Raw genomic sequence first — 22256 nt, forward strand, 5'->3', positions numbered from 1 at the left:
TAAAGCTTAGCTTTGCTGCTGGCAACGTCGCTGCGATCAGCTCCCATGGGCTTCCAGTTCCATCACGTTTTTCCCATCACACCTTGCAGTTCTGTCTTCTCCTGACCTCTAACATAAGCGCGTTCCTGGGATGGCACAAATTGACTGACAAGAATCATAGAATCACAGAATTATAGAAGATCCTGAGTCCTGAGTTGGAAGGGACCCACAAGGACCATCAAGTCCAACTCCCGGCACCACACAGGTCTACCCAAAATTCAGACCATGTGACCAAGTGCACAGTCCAAACGCTTCCTAAACTCCGACAGGCTTCGTGCAGTGCCTGCTTCCCTGGGGAGACCGTTCCAGTGTGCAACAACCCTCTCGGTGAAGAAACTCTTCCTGATGTCCAGCCTGAACCTCCCCTGCCTCAGCTTGACACCATTCCCGCGGGTCCTATATCTGGTGACTAAGGAGAACAGATCGGCGTCACTGGTGCCTAGAGAGAACAGATCGGCGAGAGAAGAGGCGATTTAAAAAAACAAAACAACAAAAACAAACAAACAAACAAACAAAACACACCACACTACCCAGCGCTCGCCCGCCCGCAGCCCCCGGGCAGCCGGAAGCGGCGCGCCCCGCCCCGGGCCGGGGCGGCCGGAAGGCGGGCGGGGGGCGCGGGGCGGGCGGCGGCATGGCGGGCGGGCGGTCGTGGCTGTCCGGGCCTCGCAGGCGGCTGAAGCCGCTGCGGACGGTGGTAGCGTGGAGGGGCAGGGCGGAGTGGGACCAGGTGATGGTGGGGCTGTACTGCGGGGACGGCCGCCTGCAGCAGGAGGCGCTGGACCGGGTCTCGGCCTGGAAGAGCCGGTACGGGCCGCGCGCCGGCGGGGAGCGGGAGCGGGGAGCCGTCGCTGCCTCCCGGGCCGCCCCCCGCGGTCCCTGAAGCGGCCGTGCGGGGCTGCGCGCCCCGGGCTGCTTCGGCACGGCCTGGCGGGGCCGGCCGAGGCGGCGTGCGCAACCGCGGGCGCCTCGTCCTGCGGGGCCCCTTCTCTGGCAGTCGCCTTCGGACACGCGGGTGGCGCCGGTAATAGCGCGGGGCCGCGGGCGCCGGGGAAGGCAGGAGCCCTGCGTGCCCGCAGCCTCCCGGACTCGTTCTGCTCGGGACGGCGCGCCGCGCTGAGCGCGTCCGGGGCCCCCGCGTCGTCTTAACTGTGCGTTGCCTCTGCTGCACCGTAAAGGAAGCCGGTCCAGTTACAGCGACTCGTGCTGTATGAGTGCCATGAGTGCTGACGTTTGGCACGTCAGTAGGTACTCATTTGACCTGCCTAGGAGCAGCTGTGTGATCGCTGTTCCAAATAAAAGTCTTCTGGAAGAAGCCTTAGTGTCTTTCTGCATACCTGTTCTCAGGCTGCTTAGTACCACAAAGCACAAAAAGTATTGTGAAGACTACCCTTTTTGTAGGGGGAGTGTATTCTTGCGAGGCTGCTCATCATTTCTTTAATTTCTAGGTATGGCCCCAAAATGCCTCTTGCAGTGGATTGTACTGCCGAACTGATTCGTTGCAAGGTTCTGGATTCATCTGGCAGACTGAGGTCACACGAGCTCATCCTGTCCTATGGTCTGGCCCTTGTAAGGTAGGACTCTGAAGGCCTACAAGGAAAAGAGAGATCTGGACAGAGAGCATTATTCAGCTGTCTCATTCCACTTTAGGTCTTTGGGACTCCATTGTTGTATGGTTTCTGGGGGATTTGACTCTGGGGTTCCAAGTTTCTTTGCAGCTTTTGATAAAGTTATTTATCTTTTCTGTAACCTGCATGCAGATTTGTCAACCTGATCACAGAAAGGAAACAGAAAATGGTCAGCATTCCGCTGAGACAATTAGCCATAGAGGTAAATATTCAATAAAAGTTAACCAATAACTTCTGTATATACAGGGAGCGTGGATGTTGGCTATTAATAACATCGGGAGGAGTTGTCAGGGTCATTCTTTCATAAGCAAAATAATGGATACAGATGCCTGTACTCTCCAACTGCAAAGCTCTGAAGGTGCTTGATGTTCTTTAAAGTCACATTAGGAGTAACAAAGGCTGGTGATGTTCACTAAAACATTTTGAATCCTGTGTGATTGAATTTTTAGATGCAAATAGTCCCACTTGACGTATATGCCACCTATTTGTATTACTGAGAGATGGAAAAAGAGCTAAGTCTATAGTTTATAAATTCAACTCTTTGAGAACCAAGATAATGCATTAAAAGCACTTAGTTATATTTTCAGGCATTTTCATCTTGTTATTCTCAATTGTTTAAGGTGAGTTTCTGTTTGGAGGATGGAAGATTCGGGGTGTAGTGGTAACTTGAGTTCTTTTTTTGTCAGGTGCACTGAGCATCGTTTCTGGGTTTGAACAGCAAATATTGACAGGGATGAGCAGATAGTATTTGAGACTCCTAGATATGCAGCCTTGTCCAATGACTCTATATGCGAAAGGAGATTTTTTTTTTTTATTTGTTTTTTTAAAAAGGTGCTGCTACTCACTTCTTAACACTGATCAAACTTGCAAATAGAGACTTTAATTATTAAAAGTCAGTTATCCATGGGAAAAATGCAAATACAACTCACAGTGTATATGATCTGAGTATTTCATATGATGTGATCATATCTTCATTACAAACTGTCATCCAGCATGTTTCATCAGTTGAAATACAGTTTAACTGATTGATACATCGAGTTACACATAGTGCTTCTGACTGAAAAGACAGCTGTTGTTGCAAGAAAAGTTGAAAAATTTAAACCGCAAAATCCAGCGTTTGTATGGATGCTAGGCCCCAGGAGGACCGGGGTCAGAGAGGAGGGGTCTCAGCCCACCCTTGAAAGGGGAAGCTGAAGAAGTTGTTCTCACTCGGGAAGAGGTTGTCTGCGGCTTTGCAGAGCTGTGTATGGTTAGGCCCAATGCCATGGGAGTTGTGTGGTGATGCCTGTAGCTGCTTTTGCAGGTGGATATCCCCATCTGGGTCGTGGATCTGCGCCATGAGCTGACCCATGGGAAGCTGCCCCGCCTGGCTCTGTGCCGCAAGGGTGAGTGCCACTATTGGAAGGTGTGGGAGGGCCTCGCCTGCAGTGCACTTAGGCAGCAGTGTCCCCTCAGGACGCATCACAGCTGGTACAGAGCCCTGAGGGAAGCAGCCCTCCCTACTGGGGCCCTGCTGAGCAGGCTGCGGACTCATCCTTATGGGGAGCATTGTGGTGTGAAACACCTATGAGGGTGTGCCGCAGCCTTGTGGGGGTAGCTGAAGCGTGCCCATTGAGGAGCATGCAGAAGAGGAGGGGAAACCAAGGCCATGGAGGGGATGTTGCTCTTCACTTTCCCATGCCTTCTGTTGTTGGGAGAGGTGGGGCAGAATCCCAGTTTTTGGGAAGGGGAAAGTGCAACTGGATGTAGCCAATGTTAGGCTTTCAAAAAGGACTGGAGGTTCTCTAATTCTGTTGGAAGGAATGACCTTCCATTTGATGGGGCAGGTGTTCAGAGACTTTCTCTTTCCCCTGAAAAAAATACTGGAAACAGTAGTTCAGCCCTAATGTTTCTTTACAGCACATAAAGTTCACATCAGGGAAGGAGGTGAATGCTTTTCCCGATGGTTTCAATGTACCCGAGACTGTTTTTAAAAAAAAAAAAAAAAAAAAAAAAAAAAGCATTTTAGGGGGAGATGCAGTAGGTAACACAACCCTGAGTAAATGACCAGCTCATAGTCTATGAAGAAATTCCTGGGAATTTGGGGTTAAACACTGAGGAGGCAGAGAAATAACCTTTGGCAGGGTCCTAAATTGAATTTGGTAGCGAAATAGTGATGGGATTTTCTTTCTTTTAAGGGGTTTTTCTTTCCATTCTATCTAAGGTATGCCTAGTGTAGTCTGCACCAAAAAAATATATTTTTGCTTTAGACGTTGTGTTGATAGCAGACCTATAAAAGAATTGACTTGTTTTCTCAGTAGAGTGCAACTGCTGGGACTTCGTTTCCACTTAAATGTGGTGTAGCTTCAGTAAGGAGTGTCCAATCTTTTTTGTTGCCAAAAAAGCAGTGGGTAGGTGTTACCAGGGCTGCAATACTGGATTGTGTGGGTTTTTGTTTTGGTTTGGTTTTCTAAACTCACTCACCTTTTCATTAATAGAATAGTATGTGATTTCAGGGTTTGTTAATGGTGTTCCTTTTCGCAATGCAAGTTAGCAATATGCCACCTGCGTTTTTTTGTTAAATGGGAAAGTAAACCTCACTGAGAAGAGAGTGTTTTATATTCTCCGTTAGGTTGTGATGTTGTGCTGGACTGGCTACGAAAGACATATTGGAGCCGTCAGTTGGGCAATAATTTGTGTGAAGAAAGTGAGGAGGAGGAGGAGGAGGAGGAGGAGGAAGAGGAAGAGGAGGAGGAAGAGGAGCAGGAAGCGATAGGAGCAAACACAGAATTGGACAATGACACATGGGAGGTTCAAACCCCACAGCATGAGGCCTGTCAGAAGCACAAGGAATTCCATGGTAGGTGTCCCTGGAACAATAGCAGATAAAAAGAATTAGATCTGTCCCATCCTAGCAAAACAGTGTCATCTTTGATCCCTGACAATGGATAAAGGTATACCTTCAGCTCACATTTTGGGATTGTTTTATGGATCTTGATGGATTCTGGGGTAACTGACTTTTCTGACCTAAGTTCACTGAATTAGTCACATAAAATCTTTTACTTTATTGAATATACAGTATCGTAATCAGTAACAGTAGTGACACAGGGATGGTTTAAGACCAAGCATTGTGAAAGTTAATTCTAGTGTCGTGACAACCATAATTTTGGGATTGAGATGGCTACCAAAAAAGTAGACTATGTGCCTTTTACAGACCTCAAAACATTATCAGATCATAACTTGAGCAGGAGCAGAATAAAGACAGTTCAGCTAGTTTCTATGTACTTAGCATGTAGGCAGGAAATCACTAGATGCCAGTAGTATGTAAAAAACAACAATAACAACAACAACAAACAACACACACACACAAAAAACACAGGTTACTCAACCAGAACATAAGCTGGTAAGACATAAAGTGCAAAAACAATGGCAGAAGTTTGGTAAACTGTTTCACTGGTTGCTTTTTCATCGCCAGAGGTCTCTGAACCCCACAATCAGGAGCTTTACTCAACAGATTTGATTGACTTACTGGAGGAAGCCTTGTAGTCTGTTTCAAGAGATTTTGGAGTAGCCTCTCTCAGGCTGAGAGAGTTGGGTTTGTTCAGCCTGGAGAAGAGAAATCTCAAGGGAGACATTATGGTGGCCTATTTATGGTTTTTTTTGAGCTGTCTGCATTTATCCAACTTGTCTTTGTCCACTGCTAGTGATAAAATACTGAACCCCTAGTTCAACACCACTTGATAAGATTTCCATTGCCAGAAAAATTGGGAAGTTGCAGGAGTCTTCAGAGTATTGTCTGACTAAGACAGAACTGCAGCTCACAGCTGTAGAACTGCAGGACTAAGCAGCTTGCCTATATACAAGAAAACATTGCACAGTTAATCTATTCCCTGCTTAAACTATGTATTTATGCTTATTTCTAGAAAAAGTCAGAGATGTGCTGATATCCTACAAAGATGAGCAATTTCGGGTAAGTGTAGTCTGACCTTTTCCCTCTGCAGAGACAGAATTCTGTTTTACAGGTGCTATTTTGTAGAATCATAGAATATCCTGAGTTGGAAGGGACCCCATTAAGATCATTGAGTCCAACTTCTGGATTATGTCCAAATTATGTCCAACGTTCATCACTTAAAATTGCATTTAGAAGAATTTACAGTGTTGGTAGGTAGGTTGTTGATAGAATACAAACATCAGAAAAAAAAATCCTCTAAAGGATAAATTCAAGGCCTGAAGTCACTGAAGAAATAACTCTAGCTTTCAATGCATTTCTCGCCTGCTTTTTGAATACTTGAGTGTAGGATTCTGATGGGATTCTAGCGGTTGCATTATTCAGCCGTCCCACCATCACCAGCACCACCGGTTGTTTTGTCTTTAAAGAGTCTCAAATATTCCATTTTCACACTGTCAAGTCAGAATGGAGAGTGTTATACATGTATTTGCTTGCAGTTTAAGTGTGCTTTAAAGTAACTGTTCATAGCCAAACACCTGTTAGATGTACAATTCTTTTCCTTGCCTTCTGAAAACATATGGGGAGATATGAGAGAATTATTTTCAATCTGCATAGCTCTTTGGTATGGAGGGCTTGTCTTTTTCATTCATGCTTTCTTATTGCAAAGACATTTAATAAAGTATAACATAGCACAGTTCAACGGTAAAATGACTAGGCATGCATTAGGCCTTTCCTGTCATCCTAGAGGAAAAAGTGAGAATTTCATTACTGTTCCTGAGCAGAAAAACTAATTACTATTTCCATAAATTCAAGGGTGGTTTTTTTTGGATTTGTATTTTTTGGTCATTTTCCCAGGATTACTTTGTTTTGAGGGTAATGCAAAGTAGGGGAGTAGGAAGAAAGATTGTGTAGAAGGAGAAAACCTGGGCTTTGCTTTATTCTTAAAACTTCAAATGATAAAAGTTCCTGCATTCTTTCTTCCCATACTAGCTTTTCCTTCATTCTTTCCACAGTTCTGTGTAGGTTAAGACATTTATAGGAAAAACACAATTGTAATCAAAATTAAGTTTGTTTTCATCTCCTGGCAATCATGGGAGCATTTAATGACTAAGGCTTAATGAAGTAATTCTATCTGCAGTCGAGGGGTTTATATATGCCAGTCTCTCTATCCCATTAACAGCTGTTAATGAAAGCACAGTACCCTAAGACGACCTCAGTTTGAACCAAGTAATCTTGATTTCTAGGCCCCTGCTTTATTCTCTAATCCATATTTATTAGATTCAGCCAGATAGCCTTCCTTTTATACTGCTACTGCATTATATTCAAGGATGTAATACGTTGCTTATTTTTAGAGACTCCTTGGTCCTACCACCTTTTCAATGCAGTTTTTTTCTGAGTATGACATGACTTATATTAATTTCTAATATACCCCTAGGAAAGGGAACTTTGTGAGTCGTTTTCAAGTGCTCTTTATGAAGTACATATCACATGGGCATCTGGTTTTCATAGCAGCGCCTTTCTGTTGATCACTGGAGTATATTTTTTGTTAACACTTGGATTTTTCCTTCACTCAGGTTATGCAGACAGTCCAGTCTGTTTCAAAGTCTCGAGAATTGTGGTCTAATTCTTCTTCAGAGGTGGACTGGATTTTGGCTCAGATCAAAGACTTGATGCAAGAGAACAGGTACATCTCTGATAAGGAACTGAGGTGAAAGGTACAGTGCAGAGCTGAGCCTGTACACCTGTTGCACTACCTTTTCACTGTGTGTTGTTTAGCTGATCCTGGAAAAGGCAATAGGTTGATTTCCTCAACATCTTTGAGCACTGAGTTGTTAATCTCTGTTAATGAATAATGTTTCTCATGCCAGATGGTGTCCCAAGTGTGGGGTGCTGTCTCTCTTTTTACTCTGCTGACCCTCAGGCATGTCAACATCTTCAGTGTCTTCAAAAGCTCTCCCAAGAACCTTGGATAGACTTTGATTTCATAGTAACCTTTAGAATTTTTCAAAATTGTAGGGCGATAGTTGGCCTCTTCTATATTTCATATCCTTCTACTGCTACAGGGATACTGCTGGATCCTATTGGACCTAGTGTGCTGACACTTTGTTATTGTTGTATAAATTTGCATGAAGACCCTGTCCCACTCCGACAATCGTAATCAGTGTAACTCTAGAGGGGAGAGACAATCAAATTATAAACTTGAGCCATATCTTATGACGTTTTGAATATAAATATATATATGTCATGCAAGCTGCCAATTAGCTTAAGCAGTTATCAGATCTTGTGCCAAAACAAAACACTGAGAAAGAGACTTGCACCTTGCCCATCAGTGGCTGAGCATGGACAAATGAGCAAGAAGGCATGAAGTTTCTATATCAAGAAGCATACTTATTGAACACGGGAATTCTATAACACTTAAACTGTTGCTAGAAGGTTGGAAGGTATTGGTGGAAGCAAGCAATTGCACCTATTTCTGATTCTGATACCCTTTCTCTAAGCATTCTCTCTGTTGGCCACTCTCAGGACACTGATGGACTAAAGTCTGGTCCAGTGGACCTGCTTTTATAAAGATATTTGAGCCTGGCATCAATTACATGACAGAGAGGAAACAGATTGCCACAGTACAAAACAAGAGTTGTGAAAGGTCTGAGTGAGAACAAGAGACTTCAATCTTACGTGAAATGGATTTGATGGGGTATGTTCAAGCAAGGGGTATAATGTCTTGGTAACAGTTAAAAGATCTTAGAAGTACCCTTTTCATATAATGAAACTGAAGTGGTAAAGATCTTAAGGTAGTCATGTAGTTGGGGTCTTTCCACTGTTGCCTTGCTGGCATGCTCTCCTATTACTTTATGTCTGCAAGGCTTAATTGTCATGACAGTACTGTCCTAAAAGTATGTGATCAAGACAAATAGTTAATTTGGAAAATGCAACGCTTTTGATTTACTTGCTGTGCGCTGATTCTCAAAGATATGTTTTTGGTATCCTGTGAAAGTGCACTGAATCACATCCTAGCAGTTCTGGTCATTAACTTTGTATGAACCACTTGTTGCATCAGCTCTTGCTATTTGTCCCACGCAGCTGCACAAGCTGTATCCAGCCCCGATTGTGTGGATTTCCAGAAGAATCAAGAATGTGCTTCAACTATCAAATTAAATCTTCCCCCAGAATACTCAGAATCTAGATGCTTTTGACTCCATTTGTGGCCTTTGAGGCACCTGTGCTTCCAAGTTGTCCTAATTTAGCTGCGAAATACCATGTGCTATTAGATGAAGAGAGGGGTTGTGGTAGCTTCGTTTTTGAAACCTTTGGAACTGATGTAATATGTGAGGCTAGAAGCAATTGGAATACCCAGCCACTTTCCAGGGCTCTCCAGTACTTGTTCTTTACTACCTGCATAGCCAAACCATGATAACATTTTTCCCTTTCAGTAATTTAAATTTTCTGTGTCAAGTACCTCACACGCTACATCTTGCTTTGAATTTCACAGGTGATTCTCAGAACTCTTTAGGCTGAATTCACCATCTCATCTGTTCTTAAACTGTTAGAATGGACAGCTAGTGAATGGGATGGGATTCTGAGGCAGGGCTATTGATTAAAACTTCACTAGTGGCTGGGTACTATCAGGAGGGCAAGGATGTGAGGAAGCTGCTTTTGAGTTTGTTCAGTGAAAGGATAATGGTATATGTGAGTATTATGACATAAGATCCTAATATGGAGATACTGTTCACCCCAAATGTGTAGTAAAAAGAGGAATTTCTCTTTGGAAAGACTCGGAGTATTTATCTTTGGAAATATTAACTTTAATAAAAAACACCACCAACGACTACAAGCTAATATAAATAGCCAATTTTCTGCTTTGCAGTAGACTGAGTATCTCTAGAGTGTTTTCTAACTCTTAAGATACTGGTAGCAGTCTGACTGGAGGTGGTACTTGTGTACAGCATCAACAGTTATCACAGCTTGTGGTAAGTAGCTTCTCTGCTGATAAGGTTGGTTGTACTTTCCCCTCACTTCTGAAGGGTACTCTTGAGCAAATAGCAAATACTCTGAGAGCAGTATGGCAGGAGGATCCCATGTTAGCCTGCTTGTGCAAGAGTTTGTTTTCCTGCGATTAGCGTGGCACCTCTGCAACAATTTAACAGGCTTGAATTCAAGTGTGGCTTTAAGCTGTTTTAATCTACTTCTGTGGACTCCCGTTCTATTCAGCGTGATGTAACCAGAACATATGCATGTATATAGCAGCGTTTTTTGCATGACCGTACAAAATACTCTGGTCTGGCAGATGTAGAGAAGACTTGTAAAGTAATCATCCCAACCCCAACTGCACCTCTAGCTTGGATGGAATATGTGCATTGTCATGTGCTGATGAGCAGCTTCTGTTTATATGCTCCAAAAGTGCATACACATAAATCTGTTCTTCTAAAAAGCTGTTACTCTGGCTGAGTAGTTAAGATACCTCAGTGTTGGTGTTGTGATAGGTAGGCCTGTGTCTTTCCATGTTGGTAGGTCAAATGGAAGGGTTAGATTTTTCATCTTTAAAAAAGACCTACTTGTGGAAATATTCGGGATAGCTGTAAATTATAAATGAAACATTTAATTACTATACAATGTGTTGTGAATTGCACTACTTTGCGTTCATTTCTTGAGAAGTTAAAGTGATATTAGGATTAAATTGTTTCTACATCCTTCTTGCTTCAGGTGAATGTGATATCATGGATTACAGGGCAGCAGTAAATTGTCGTGCTTAGGAGAAGATGCATCCAAAATTACAGCAGTTAGAAAATTTGTCGTCTGCTTGTGAAACTCTTAGCTATGCCTCAACAACTTAATTCTATTTTCCACTGACCGTTCTCATACCAAAGACTTACTTTATCTGTTCTCAATCTCTGTTTTTGCTTCAAGTAGGCCTGGTGCTGCCATGCTTCACCTTATTTAAGCCTTTTTTACGCCTACTTCTCCCATTTTAATTTTACAAGATGAAAATTATTTGCATGAATTTATTTTTTTTTCCCCACAATGAGAATGTGCACCTGTTATATAGCAAAGACTGAATCTTGTAATGCAGTGAGATCGCTACCTCAATTACGCTTTTAAAAATACCTGTAAATGGGCTGTGTGTCAAAGCTGAGCTTGCATGGGAGAGTGGAGGGTGGATCCTGCTAACTGGTTGTCTCTTGCCATCTTGGCAGCCTGCTGTTGGAACTATGATGACTTATTCAAGTTTTGGAGTTTCTTTCATGCAGCAGGGTCATTGTCTCAAAAACACAGCTTGCAATGTTCTCCTGTCTGGATGCTTAAGGAAGAATCTTTATATGATATGACTGTTTGTTTTGCAACATGCATGTGCTTTAACAAAGAAGCCAGCGCCAGGCTGTATGCTGGTTCGCATTAGAAAGTTGCTTGAATGATATGTTTCCGCTTGAGAGAGAAACTGATTTTTCAATTAATCTGCATTTTCTAATGAAGACCTCACCTGTTGGAAGAGTTGCACTGTGCTGCATATTTCAGAGTAGTAACAGTTGAAAGGCCCCACTGCATCTGAACAAAGCATTTATATGCTACACTAGCTTACATAAAGATGTCATTACCAACAAGTGCTAAATCCCAGTAAGAACAAGTTGAGCTTGTTGAACATGACATAAAATCAACCAAATCACAAGTACATTTTTCTTATAGAGGGCGAGACAGAGGCTGATTGGAAGCCTCAGAATGGTAGAGCAAACTCTAGGATTTGTCACTCACTCCCCTACTTCACTTCTGAGCACCTACTTCATCTCATGCTATTTTATTTTAGCATCCAGCTGCAACTTTTAAAGAACACAAGCTGTTACATTTATAGTTAATGGAAGGCTGTGCCTATATCCATTCTTTTAACCACCTACACGTTTTCTTTAAGAGCCTGGAATTATTAAAAGTAGTTCCCAGAAAGGATTCATACATGTGCCTTCTGCTTATTAATCATAGCATGTTAACTGTATTGAAAATGAGACCCTGTCACACTGGTTTCCGTCAACCTTCATATTGCAACATAAATACAATATTATGTCATGGGGTTTCTCTTAAGTGCAGATTCATCTTACTCTAGAGGTAATTCTCCATTAAACGTTCTTACGGGAATGGTCACAGATTCGCTTAGTCCTTCTGAAACTGAATAAAAGCTCTGCTTCTGTAGAGCCCTTTGCTACAAGTCCGTTCTCCATTTTTTGCCACATGACATTTTTGTTTGAGCAGATGAATAGTGTTATGCTACCAAAGCAACAATGAGTGGGCAAGTATGTATAATCAAGTCACTTTTTACTTAATAAAAAAGAAACTCCACAAGCTCTCAGCATGTGTTTCTGTGTATATTTTTATATAAATGAGCACAGTGGTTTTTAGAAATTATTTATGAATACTGTTGTGGTAATTGCATCTGCTTTGCTTCAACTCTGCACTGAAATGCTGCAGTTGTTTTATTCATTCTGTCACACAGAGTCTGTCATGTGTCACGAATGCAGCTGGGTTTGTGGTTCCTCAGTGGACTCTGTGAAGATGGTTTTCTGGAGAACTGACTGGTGGTGCTTTCCTTCTCAGCTGAAGACAGAGTTGTTCCAGCAGTCTCTTGTATTTCTGAAGATGTTTAAATTAAAGACCCTGAGAGCTTTTTGCTTTCATTTAGGAGAGATTTTTTTTTTCTTTTGATATTTCACTCATGGGAAATAAACTAGCTGAGGAGGGAGGAAGGCTGATGTGGAATGTATTGACAATTTTGTGACTTCATTAGGTTTGGAGACCTGGATTATGGATTCGGCGATAACAGAGTTTGAGTTCTCTTGAATATGTCAAGCGACTTACAAAAATAGTTTTCTAATTTCGAATACCTATGCATTTGCAGATAAAACCTTTTGTTTCCACTATCAACATAAACTGTAATTTTGTACTGTTCAGAGGGCAGAAGATTCCTGTGACACTAAAGCACCATGAGCTAACTGCAAAGAATCCTCTGCTGTCTGCTTCAGAGAACTTACCCAGTGGACCTTTCTTAGTCATGTTATTCTACTTAGATGGCTCTCTACTGAAGCTACTGTCTGCATGGATATAGCCTTAAATAGTTGGTGATGAGCCGTCATTACATGTAGGAATAATGGTAATCATCCTGGAACAGTTTCCAGAAAAGAGAAGGATTAATTCTTGAGTTTGTTCTCAGAAACAAATTACATTCTGCTGCCTGCCTTCTGATCTCCCAGCACATTATCTACTAGTGACAAAGTGGCATAGTGTGTGTGTGTTTTCTTCTGCACTCAGAGCTCTTCAGCTCCTGTTTGTACCTATAAAAACATACATTGTATCTAAGTCATACCTGCATGTTTAGATTTGTAAATCATCCCTTTTGGAGAAAACAAATTTTCTCACCCATTCTATACCAAAATACGCCATGTTTGACACGGATACTACCATTCCAAATCCAATGATGCTAATGGTTTCAGCAGTTGTTTCTGTGGAATTTGTTCAGTGCCTGAAAATGGCCATGTTTATTTTTATTCTGAGAAGTGTTTATTTTAGCACTGTAGGTTTGCTTGGATAGAAAAGTTCATGGATAGAAGATGGAAACATGAATGGAATAACTCAAGCACATGGCTGTATATGGAGGCAGTGGGAATTTTGATTTTGTCCATTTTGTTGTTTTACTTTCAAGCATCAGTTCAGCTTACCTGGGTGGGTGCCCTCAATTTCTCTCTTGTGTTAAGCCAACCTAGTGGTTAGATGGGTCCTTTAGCTAGAGAATTCAATGTTGTCAGGCCAACTGTAGTTCAAAGAATAGCTGTAATGGCAGGAGACGTTCAAAAAAGAGTTATAGTTGCCATAGGTAAGAATAATTGTGACCCTACTGTAGTGAATCTGCTGAACAACTGTGAATAGGGTGTTAAGAAGTGCCCTGCCAGCAAGCCAGCAGGGTTGGTTTTTCCACTTAAATTTAATCTAGCTCTTGGTCCTTGGATCTTGACTGATCTGTTGGCTTGCAACTTGAATCATGCTTAAAATCATAGGTATTTCAGTATGATAAATGGTTTATGACAAACATTCCTGGACTATTTTTAAAATACCAATGGCAGATATTTCCCTCTGCACCTCAAGCAGAAGTGTTTTCAGGGTTCTGGTTCTGCTCCACTTGGTGTAGTTGCATATTCACTCCAAGTCTAATTGGGATGTATGCAGCCCAAAACAGACATAAGGTTTTAGTGCCTTACAAGAAGCTACATCACCTCCACACAGCTCTAGTTGACTCACAAACATGTTTCAGAACTAGTGTAAGTGGTGTTTTGATATGGATGGGACTAAGTGGCATTAATAAGATTCTGTGATTGCTCTAGGGAGACAGTGGCTGAAGTTCTTCTCAGTGATGGTTTTCTCATCCCAACAGTTGATTGCCTGAAGATGTTAAATATCAAGTATGAAGGTTAGTGTGTTGGGTATCACATAGCTTACATAAAAAGTGTGTAGCCAATGTTATGTCCAGTTTTGTTCTTTTTTCCTCATTATATTGAAATCTCTAATTTGCTATATAATTTCTTTTATTTGTCTGGGTCCTTGAACAATCTACTGCTCCCTAGGCCCTGTTATGGACATGCTTAGTTATTGCTTTTGTATAAATCTCTTACTATGGAAGGATAGCTCTTCCACACTGAATGCTACTTGGCCAAAATGTCTTTCAAAGCTTGCATCTCTGCCCATATCCGTAATTGTTACCGAGTTAATGAACTCTCTCTAGTTTCTTTTGCACAATGAAGATAGCAAACAAATGTAAGTGGTGGCATTCTGAGCCTTAGTCACTAGTTGCATCTGAATTCCATGCTGCTGACCAATTGTGCATGGAGTTTCTGAAAGAGAATTAGTTAGGTAGAGACAATGAAGAGTAACTGTTTATCTACCTGAGAGCATTTAGGAAAAATAGCTAAACAGCTTTCTGAGAATGATCCTCAAATTTCTGTGCATATATTACAGTTGTAAAGTTTTAGAAGCTTTTTGATTCTTTGTTGTTTTGCTCAATGTGCCTTCCCTTTGCAAGAGAAAGATACAGGATAGCTCTTCATTATGTGTGAAATAAACTAGAACTGGCTTGGAATTAGTAAAGCAGAGTGAGGTTTTCCTGTGGTTTACTATGTGATTAGATGTAGGCATTGTATTTTTTGCTTTCGTTGGGCTATTGTATTTATTGTTGATTTGCTGCTTCTCTTAATATCTTAACATAAGAAAATAATGACTCCACATTCAAGGGTGATCACAGTACAAACTACTGAGAACAAGCAGCACACCAGTGGTACACAAAAAAATTACTTAACAGTGATTTTTGGCTTCTCTTTTTCCTAATTATTGCAGCAAATAAAGCAGTATGGCAATTCAGAATTCCTCAGACGTTATACTGCTTCTGGCAGCCCTTGCTGACAGGCCTCCTTTCCCGAAGTTTTACACAGACCCTAATAGACAAAATGTTTATGAAGTTAAAGGAATGTTCTGATTCTTCAGAACTCCGTCCTCAGTTCCTGATCAACTGGATTTCTGAGATGCTGACTAGCATTGCCAGAGTTAACAGTGGTGAGTGTGTAATTTCTGTGTGGGGAAAAAAAAAAAAAGTAGGAGTCTCTTCTGTACCATTGCAGGAATGGGGAGGGTGGTGGGTACTTTAGATTAAGTGCAATAAAATGATTAGTACATTTTGTCATGTTAACTTAGAGCTTTAATTGTTGCATTTCTACACTTTTTATGCTGCAGCTTATGTATGTTATGCATTTCTTAGCAACATTTTGAAATTACTATTTCTTTGGCAACTTGCTGTGGCTTCCTCAAGATACAAAAAGCTAATCTCTCCCATGAAAGACCAGTCCAGTACTTTCAGGAGATAACAGTAACAGAAAACAAATAAACATGTTATGTGCAAATTATTATGAGTTCCTTGTTCCCAGTTCTTTCCTCACTTAACATAACCCTAGCTTTACAATATACTTAGGTAGTCTTTCTGTCCTCCTTCAGTCCCATCTATGGATTTGTCATGCCTTTAAACTTACACAGAAGTAAAATTAATATTTTGTTTTTTGTGCCTAACTCCTTAGAAATGTTTAAATTGGTAAACTGTATGTTTAACTCCAGAGAGTGGCACAGAAGAGCTTTGATTATTTGAAGTGTGTCATAAGAATTCTGTTAACAGGACTTTTGTACTGTGATATAGTATATACCTGAAGGAGATTTCCTGCTGGTTAATTTTGCTACCTCCTCTGCTGGTCTGGCTAGATTTTGCCATTATCTGTGGTAATTGGAGGTTCATGTTAGATGCTTTCAGCCAACACTGAGCATGTCTGTTACGCACCAAGATACTGAGCATTAGCAGTCCACAGCTGTTAATTCTACTTACTGCAGAGCTATCTGGAATGATCTCAGATCCCAGAAACTGCATTTACTAGAGACAATACTGGACAAACACAGCCCTGTGGCTTTCCTGTATGGGATGCACAGAACAAGCTTGGGAAACTGCATCTCACTGTTGTCATATTTTGTGAAGCTAATTTAGCTGTTAGTGCATTGGCAAGTCCCTTTTAATGAGTTTGACATATTTAGTCAGTGTATCTGGTCTTGGACTTGGTTTGGAATGCCAGCTTGTGTAAGGATAAGAGCTCCAGTAAAAATGCAAAGGGACGAAGTGTGTACTTTTATGTATTTTGAGCACCTTGTTTTTGTTACCTTCTTTGAAGGGAAGAAAAGACGCCGCTGTAACAGACGTGTGTATGTGAAGGAGCTGTTCCTCCACAAAGTTCCTTTGCAGTGGATAAGACTAACTGAAAATTGCTTGGAAGCTCCTTGCTGGGCAACCCCACACCTTCTTCAGTTGTAAGTTTGATCCTGTGACCTAGAAAAAGGACAGTGAACAATGTTCTCTAACAGCTTTGGCAGCTTCCCTGTGATACGCTGAGTTATGGCTATGTTCCTTTCCCTACCTTTGCATCTAGTAGAAATTATGGCAGGTGTGTACTTGTGTGTACTTGAAGCATTGCATCCAGGTCTGGGGCCCCCAGCACAGGACTGGAGCACCTCTCCTACAAAGAAAGACTGAGAGAGCTGGGGATGTTCAGCCTGAAAAATAGAAGGCTCCAGGGTGACCTCACTGCAGCTTTTAAATGCTTAAAGGGGGCTTGTAAAAAAAAAAAAAAAAAAAAAGGAGAGCGACTCTGCTCAGATAATGACAGGACAAGGGTAGGGGAAGGGTATTTAGATTAGATGTTAGGAAGAAATTATTCATTCATAGGGTGGTGAGGCACTGGAACAAGTTGCCCAGGGCTCGTGTATGCCCTATCCTTGCAATTGTTTAAGACCAGGTTAGATGAGGCCCTGGTCAACCTGATCTAGTGGGTAGCAGCCCTGCCCATATCAGGGGGGTTGGACCTAGGTGATCTTTAAGGTCCCTTCCAACCTGAGCCATTCTGTGATTCTAGGTGTGTATAAAACTGTGTTTGTTGCTGCTCATCTTCCTATTGATTCTACAAGGAGAAGGAGGAGAACTTAAAAGAATTGTTCCTTTGGAATGAAATTGGAAATTATCTGTGGATTTATTAAGAAAGCAACTTAGAAGAAAAGTGATGTAGTAGCAGAGATGTAATTGCTCATGCGGGTGGTATGGGTTTAGCACAGGTGGCACCTTTTTCACATAAAAATAGCAAAGCACAAATTCAGTTAGAAATATCCCACATCCTTAATTTTAATCACAAAGAAGCAGTATTCCAGCAGTCACTACTTAGGAATAATCAAACTTGCCTTTTAGTGGAGATACATGAGGAAGCTCGCACTTAAAAGGCTGCTCAGCTTGATAAACCTTCATTTAGAATCTCTTTTTGCTTTTAAAACTTTTACATTGCCCTTTTCCTTTCTAGGATCCTCACAAGCATGAGACCTCGTTTGCCACGTTCTTCACGGAAGAACCTTCTCTATCTCACATCCATTTACACGGAAGGAGGTGGTCCATTGTCCAGCCCAGGCCTCTTATCAAACTACAGTGAACAGCCAATTTACACTATAGAGAGCTTACAGTGGAGGGTGAGGCAAGAAAATCAGGTTAAAAATGAAGGGCAGGCTGCAGAGAATCAAGAAGATGTGCTGGAGAAAGATGATGGTGTAGAGGAAGTAGAGGAGGAGGAAGAAGAGATGGTAACTGAAACAAATCATTTGGAAGGACTTGCTCATTCTGATAACATGGTGGCTATTGCTGAGAAAAAGGCAGCACTACAAGGGTCTGCATGGCAGATCATTGCAGGTAAAAACGGTTTTTATAAAATTTAATGTTTACAAGTGGTTAAGATGGTCTAAGTGAAATGCAGAGGCATGTCAGCCCTCTGGGCCTGACCAGAACTGAATTGTGCTTCAAAATAATTTAAATGCCAAATCTCTGAAAACTGCTTTTTTCCAGTCTTCTGTTTATGTGCAAATGTGATGTCTCCCTAAAAGCTCTTAAAACACTGTGTTTTTTTCCAAGAGCACATTGTTACTTCTTCCTTAACTTTTTTATCAGGGGTCTCTAATCTTAGTGTTTAAAACTTCACCATATCCAGTTGATGGGACAGTGTATATGCCAGCTGTAAATGGCAAAGACAACAAAGATATTTCTTAACCTTTATTTGTCAGAATTAGGGATATCTGAAAGCACAGTTGGACTGCATTTGAAAGCACCAGTCAGGTTCTCAGAAGTTCCAAGCCCCAGGCAAACTGCAATCATGACATGGTAGCAAGCAAGAGTTGGAAGCAGGGCAAGAAGCTTGTAGAGTAAATAATGATTTATCCAGTGTTCTCTTAGCTTCCATACGGTAGCTATACTTTCATTGGGATGTAGGATTCAACAGCTAAGAAAATTTTTGGGTGAGTGGTTTCTGGAGGGACTTAAAGGCAAGAAAATGAGATGGTGTAGAGGAGTTAGAGGCAAAGTGGTGTTTAAAGAAAGAAGAAAAATGCAGCCATTGGAAGACAATGAACTCTCATACCCCACTCACAGAGAAGATTTCCCAAGTTTAAAAAAAAAAAAAAAGGAGGGTAAGATCTGCCTAAACAATTCAGCTTAGTTATGCTTATGTGAACAGCTTGTTAGAGGTGGATGTTTTGAGAACAGAAGCAAAATTGTCCTCTACATCAGTGACTTTGGTTCTGAGCAAGCAGATCTTTTGCCAAAGGAACACACATTGTGTCTTGAACCACAAGCTTTTCATGAAGATTGTGTTTATGTAGTTGGTTGTGGGTAAATTTAATTTCTGTTTGAATAACACCAAGGATGTGTAGTTACCATCCTTAAACAAATTGAAAACTAAAACTACTGTAATGACATGTGATACATCAGCTATTTACTAGGTTGCTCTCTGAAGAGAAGGCTCAGCCTGTTCATTGTATATAACTGTAATTTGCCTTACAGTTGAGTTGGATGTTATAGAATCATAGAATCATAGAATATCCTGAGTTGGAAGGGACCCTTAAGGATCATCAAGTCCAACTCTTGACACCGCACAGGTCTACCCAAAAGTTCAGACCATGTGACTAAGTGCACAGTCCAATCTCTTCTTAAATTCAGACAGGCTCGGTGCAGTGACCTCTTCCCTGGGGAGCCTGTTCCAGTGTGCAACCACCCTCTCTGTGAAGAACCCCCTCCTGACGTCAAGCCTAAATTTCCCCTGCCTCAGCTTAACCCCGTTCCCGCAGGTCCTGTCACTGGTGTTAATGGAGAAAAGGTCTCCTGCCTCTCGACACCCCCTTACGAGGAAGTTGTAGACTGTGATGAGGTCTCCCCTCAGCCTCGTCTTCTCCAGGCTGAACAGGCCCAGTGACCTCAGCCGTTCTTCGTACGTCTTCCCCTCAAGGCCTTTCACCATCTTCGTAGCCCTCCTCTGGACACTTTCCAACAGTTTCATGTCCTTTTTATACTGTGGTGCCCAGAACTGCACACAGTACTCGAGGTGAGGCCGCACCAGCGCAGAGTAGAGCAGGACAATCACCTCCCTTGACCTACTAGCGATGCCGTGCTTGATGCACCCCAGGACACGGTTGGCCCTCCTGGCTGCCAGGGCACACTGCTGGCTCATATTCAATTTGCTGTCTACCACGACCCCCAGATCCCTCTCTTCTACGCTGCTCTCCAGCGTCTCATTGCCCAGTCTGTACGTGCAGCCAGGGTTTCCCCGTCCCAGGTGCAGGACCCGGCACTTGCTCTTATTGAACTTCATGCGGTTGGTGATCGCCCAGCTCTCCAACCTATCCAGATCCCTCTGCAAGGCCTTTACACCCTCATTCGAGTCCACAACTCCTCCAAGTTTGGTGTCATCAGCAAACTTGCTCAAAATACCTTCTATTCCTACATCCAGATCATTTATAAAAATATTGAAAAGTACCGGCCCTAAAATGGAGCCTTGAGGGACCCCACTGGTGACCGCCCGCCAGCCTGACGCAGCCACATTTATCAAATACTATTTCTGCACTTTTCAAATTGTGAAATTATAACGTTTAGAAACCACCGTTATAGGTCCGGAGGTTTAGTTCTATTAAATGCCCAGGAAAGACGTAAAAGAAAAAAAAAAAAAAGAATAAATCTGCTGGTACTTTAAGGCAAAGTCTGGGTTTCTGGACAGATGTCAGTTAACCAAAACAAATCGTCTTTGGTATTATATAGTGCAAAGGTGCTGTTTTGTATCTTCATGTGTGTGATAATTGCTTATTCCATTTACAGGAGTATGCAGAGTGAATATTTGTATAAACCTTTTCAAAGTGAATTTTAAATTATCATATAGTAATCAGTACATCAGTTTCATACAAAAGTATGCTTTAATGACAGAGGTAAGTATTAAGGGTTGCTCTAGAATAGTGGGAGGTTTCTTTCAATGGACATTGCCTCACAGTGGTTTGGATAAGCTGTACTGTGTAGACAGCATGATCATGCCTGACTCCAGATGTGTTCCTATTGTCTCACAAGGTGTAGAGACTTTCTTTGAAAGAGCTGATAAGGTTAGAAAGAAAGTTACTTAAAACTATAGCTCAGTCTTATTTTTGCTGAGTACCTGAGGTTGCTCGTGTTTGCTGAGTTGCATGAGATAGTATTTTTGGCTCTGGGGGGAGTCTTGCTTTTTGAAAATCTCTCTGGTGAGCTCGGACTTCTTGTTTATGTACTGTGTTTTTACCCAGATGAAATACAATGGAAAGACTTTCCTCTTGGGAAACTCCCAGGTCAGACAGATGACCCTGATGGTCTCATGTTGGATAATTATTCCATGATGTCTCTGCTTGATCAGCCAGTGAGAGATGAGTGGAAGTCTCCTAGTACAAAGTGAGTAATATGGGCAAGACTTTGTCCCTGAACTATGAAATTGATTTATTTCTCTGTGCCTTGTGCTGTGATGTGAAAAATTCAGGACTAGTTTTCAACCTGTTATTTGTGTGATAGCTTGACCAAAATATCTACCAATATTTGTAATATCTACTAACTGCGCTTCTCTCATGCATTTTTAAAGTAATGTGTGTGTTTGGAAGAACCTTTGTAGTGTTGATGTAATAACATAATAGTCTACTCTTCAAACTGTTTCAACTTTCACTGTTGTCTGATACTGTTAGTAAGATACAGTATGCTGATCCTCACGAGTTACTAACACGCAAGTACAGAGTTTTTAAAACAAGCTACTAAGAGCTGGTGCAGAGTCTGCCTAGTGATACACTGGGATGAGTAAGTTTAATAGGAAGAACTGTAGCCTTGCAATTAAAGCATTCAGGACTGGAAGCCAGGAGATGCAGCTAAGAACGTTAGCTCCCCAGCATTCTTACAGCCTGACCTTGGAGAAGTCATGTAGCCTCCCCCAATGTCAGTCTTCCCAGACTAGCTAATCTTGTACAGGAAGGGAGAGTCATTTTAAAATGTACAGTGGTCTGATGAAGCACTTTGAGGTGCAGTAGTGGGAAAGCTTAAGTGCAAGCTGCTGCACCTGAGCTGGGGCAATCCCAGACAGGAGTACAGACTCGGAGAAGAACTCATGGAGAGCAGCCCTGCGGAGAAGGACTTGGGGGTTCTGGTGGACAAACAGCTTGACGTGAGCCAGCAGAGCACGCTTGCAGCCCAGAAGGCCAACTGCATCCTAAGCTGCATCAAGAGAGGTATGACCAGCAGGTCAATGGAGGAGATTGTCCCACTCTGTGAGGCCCCACCTGGAATACTGCATCCAGGTCTGGGGCCCCCAGCACTAGAAGGATGTGGATCTGTTAGAACAGGTCCAGAGGAGGACTACACAGATGATCAAGGGGCTGGAGCACCTCTCCTATGAAGAAAGGCCGAGAGAGCTGGGGATGTTCAGCCTGAAGAAGAGAAGGCTCCAGGGTGACCTCACTGCAGCTTTTAAATACTTAAAGGGGGCTTGTAAAAAAGATGGAGAGTGACTCTTTGCTCAATCAGATAATGACAGGACAAGGAGAGATGATTTTAAACTAAAAGAGGGGAGATTTAGATTAGATGTTTGGAGGAAATTCTTCACAGTGAGGGTGGTGAAGGCACTGGAACAGGTTGTCCAGAGAGGTTGTGGATGCCTTATCCCTTGGACAACCTGATGTAGTGGGTGGCATTCCTGCCCATAGCATGGATGGGTTGGAATTACGTGATTCTGTGTGCTTGAAGTGAATAC

The 22256-nt window shown here is 42.1% G+C and overlaps 1 protein-coding gene across 1 annotated transcript in view; it reads left to right on the top strand.

Moving 5' to 3' along the window:
- Positions 1–475: 475 nt before the first annotated feature.
- Positions 476–22256, top strand: part of LAS1L (LAS1 like ribosome biogenesis factor) — a 29581-nt gene continuing 7800 nt past the window's right edge. The window contains exons 1-12 of the mRNA XM_084294234.1: positions 476–846; positions 1488–1613; positions 1800–1869; positions 2971–3052; positions 4279–4506; positions 5570–5616; positions 7170–7279; positions 13950–14035; positions 14956–15171; positions 16323–16458; positions 17496–17875; positions 20776–20917. Coding sequence (XP_084150360.1) covers positions 674–846; positions 1488–1613; positions 1800–1869; positions 2971–3052; positions 4279–4506; positions 5570–5616; positions 7170–7279; positions 13950–14035; positions 14956–15171; positions 16323–16458; positions 17496–17875; positions 20776–20917 — 1796 coding nt within the window. The 5' untranslated portion in view covers positions 476–673. The remainder of the gene's footprint in view (positions 847–1487; positions 1614–1799; positions 1870–2970; positions 3053–4278; positions 4507–5569; positions 5617–7169; positions 7280–13949; positions 14036–14955; positions 15172–16322; positions 16459–17495; positions 17876–20775; positions 20918–22256) is intronic.

This window comes from Netta rufina, assembly GCF_964035555.1.
Source record: "Netta rufina genome assembly, chromosome: 12".
Lineage (NCBI taxonomy): Eukaryota > Metazoa > Chordata > Aves > Anseriformes > Anatidae > Netta > Netta rufina.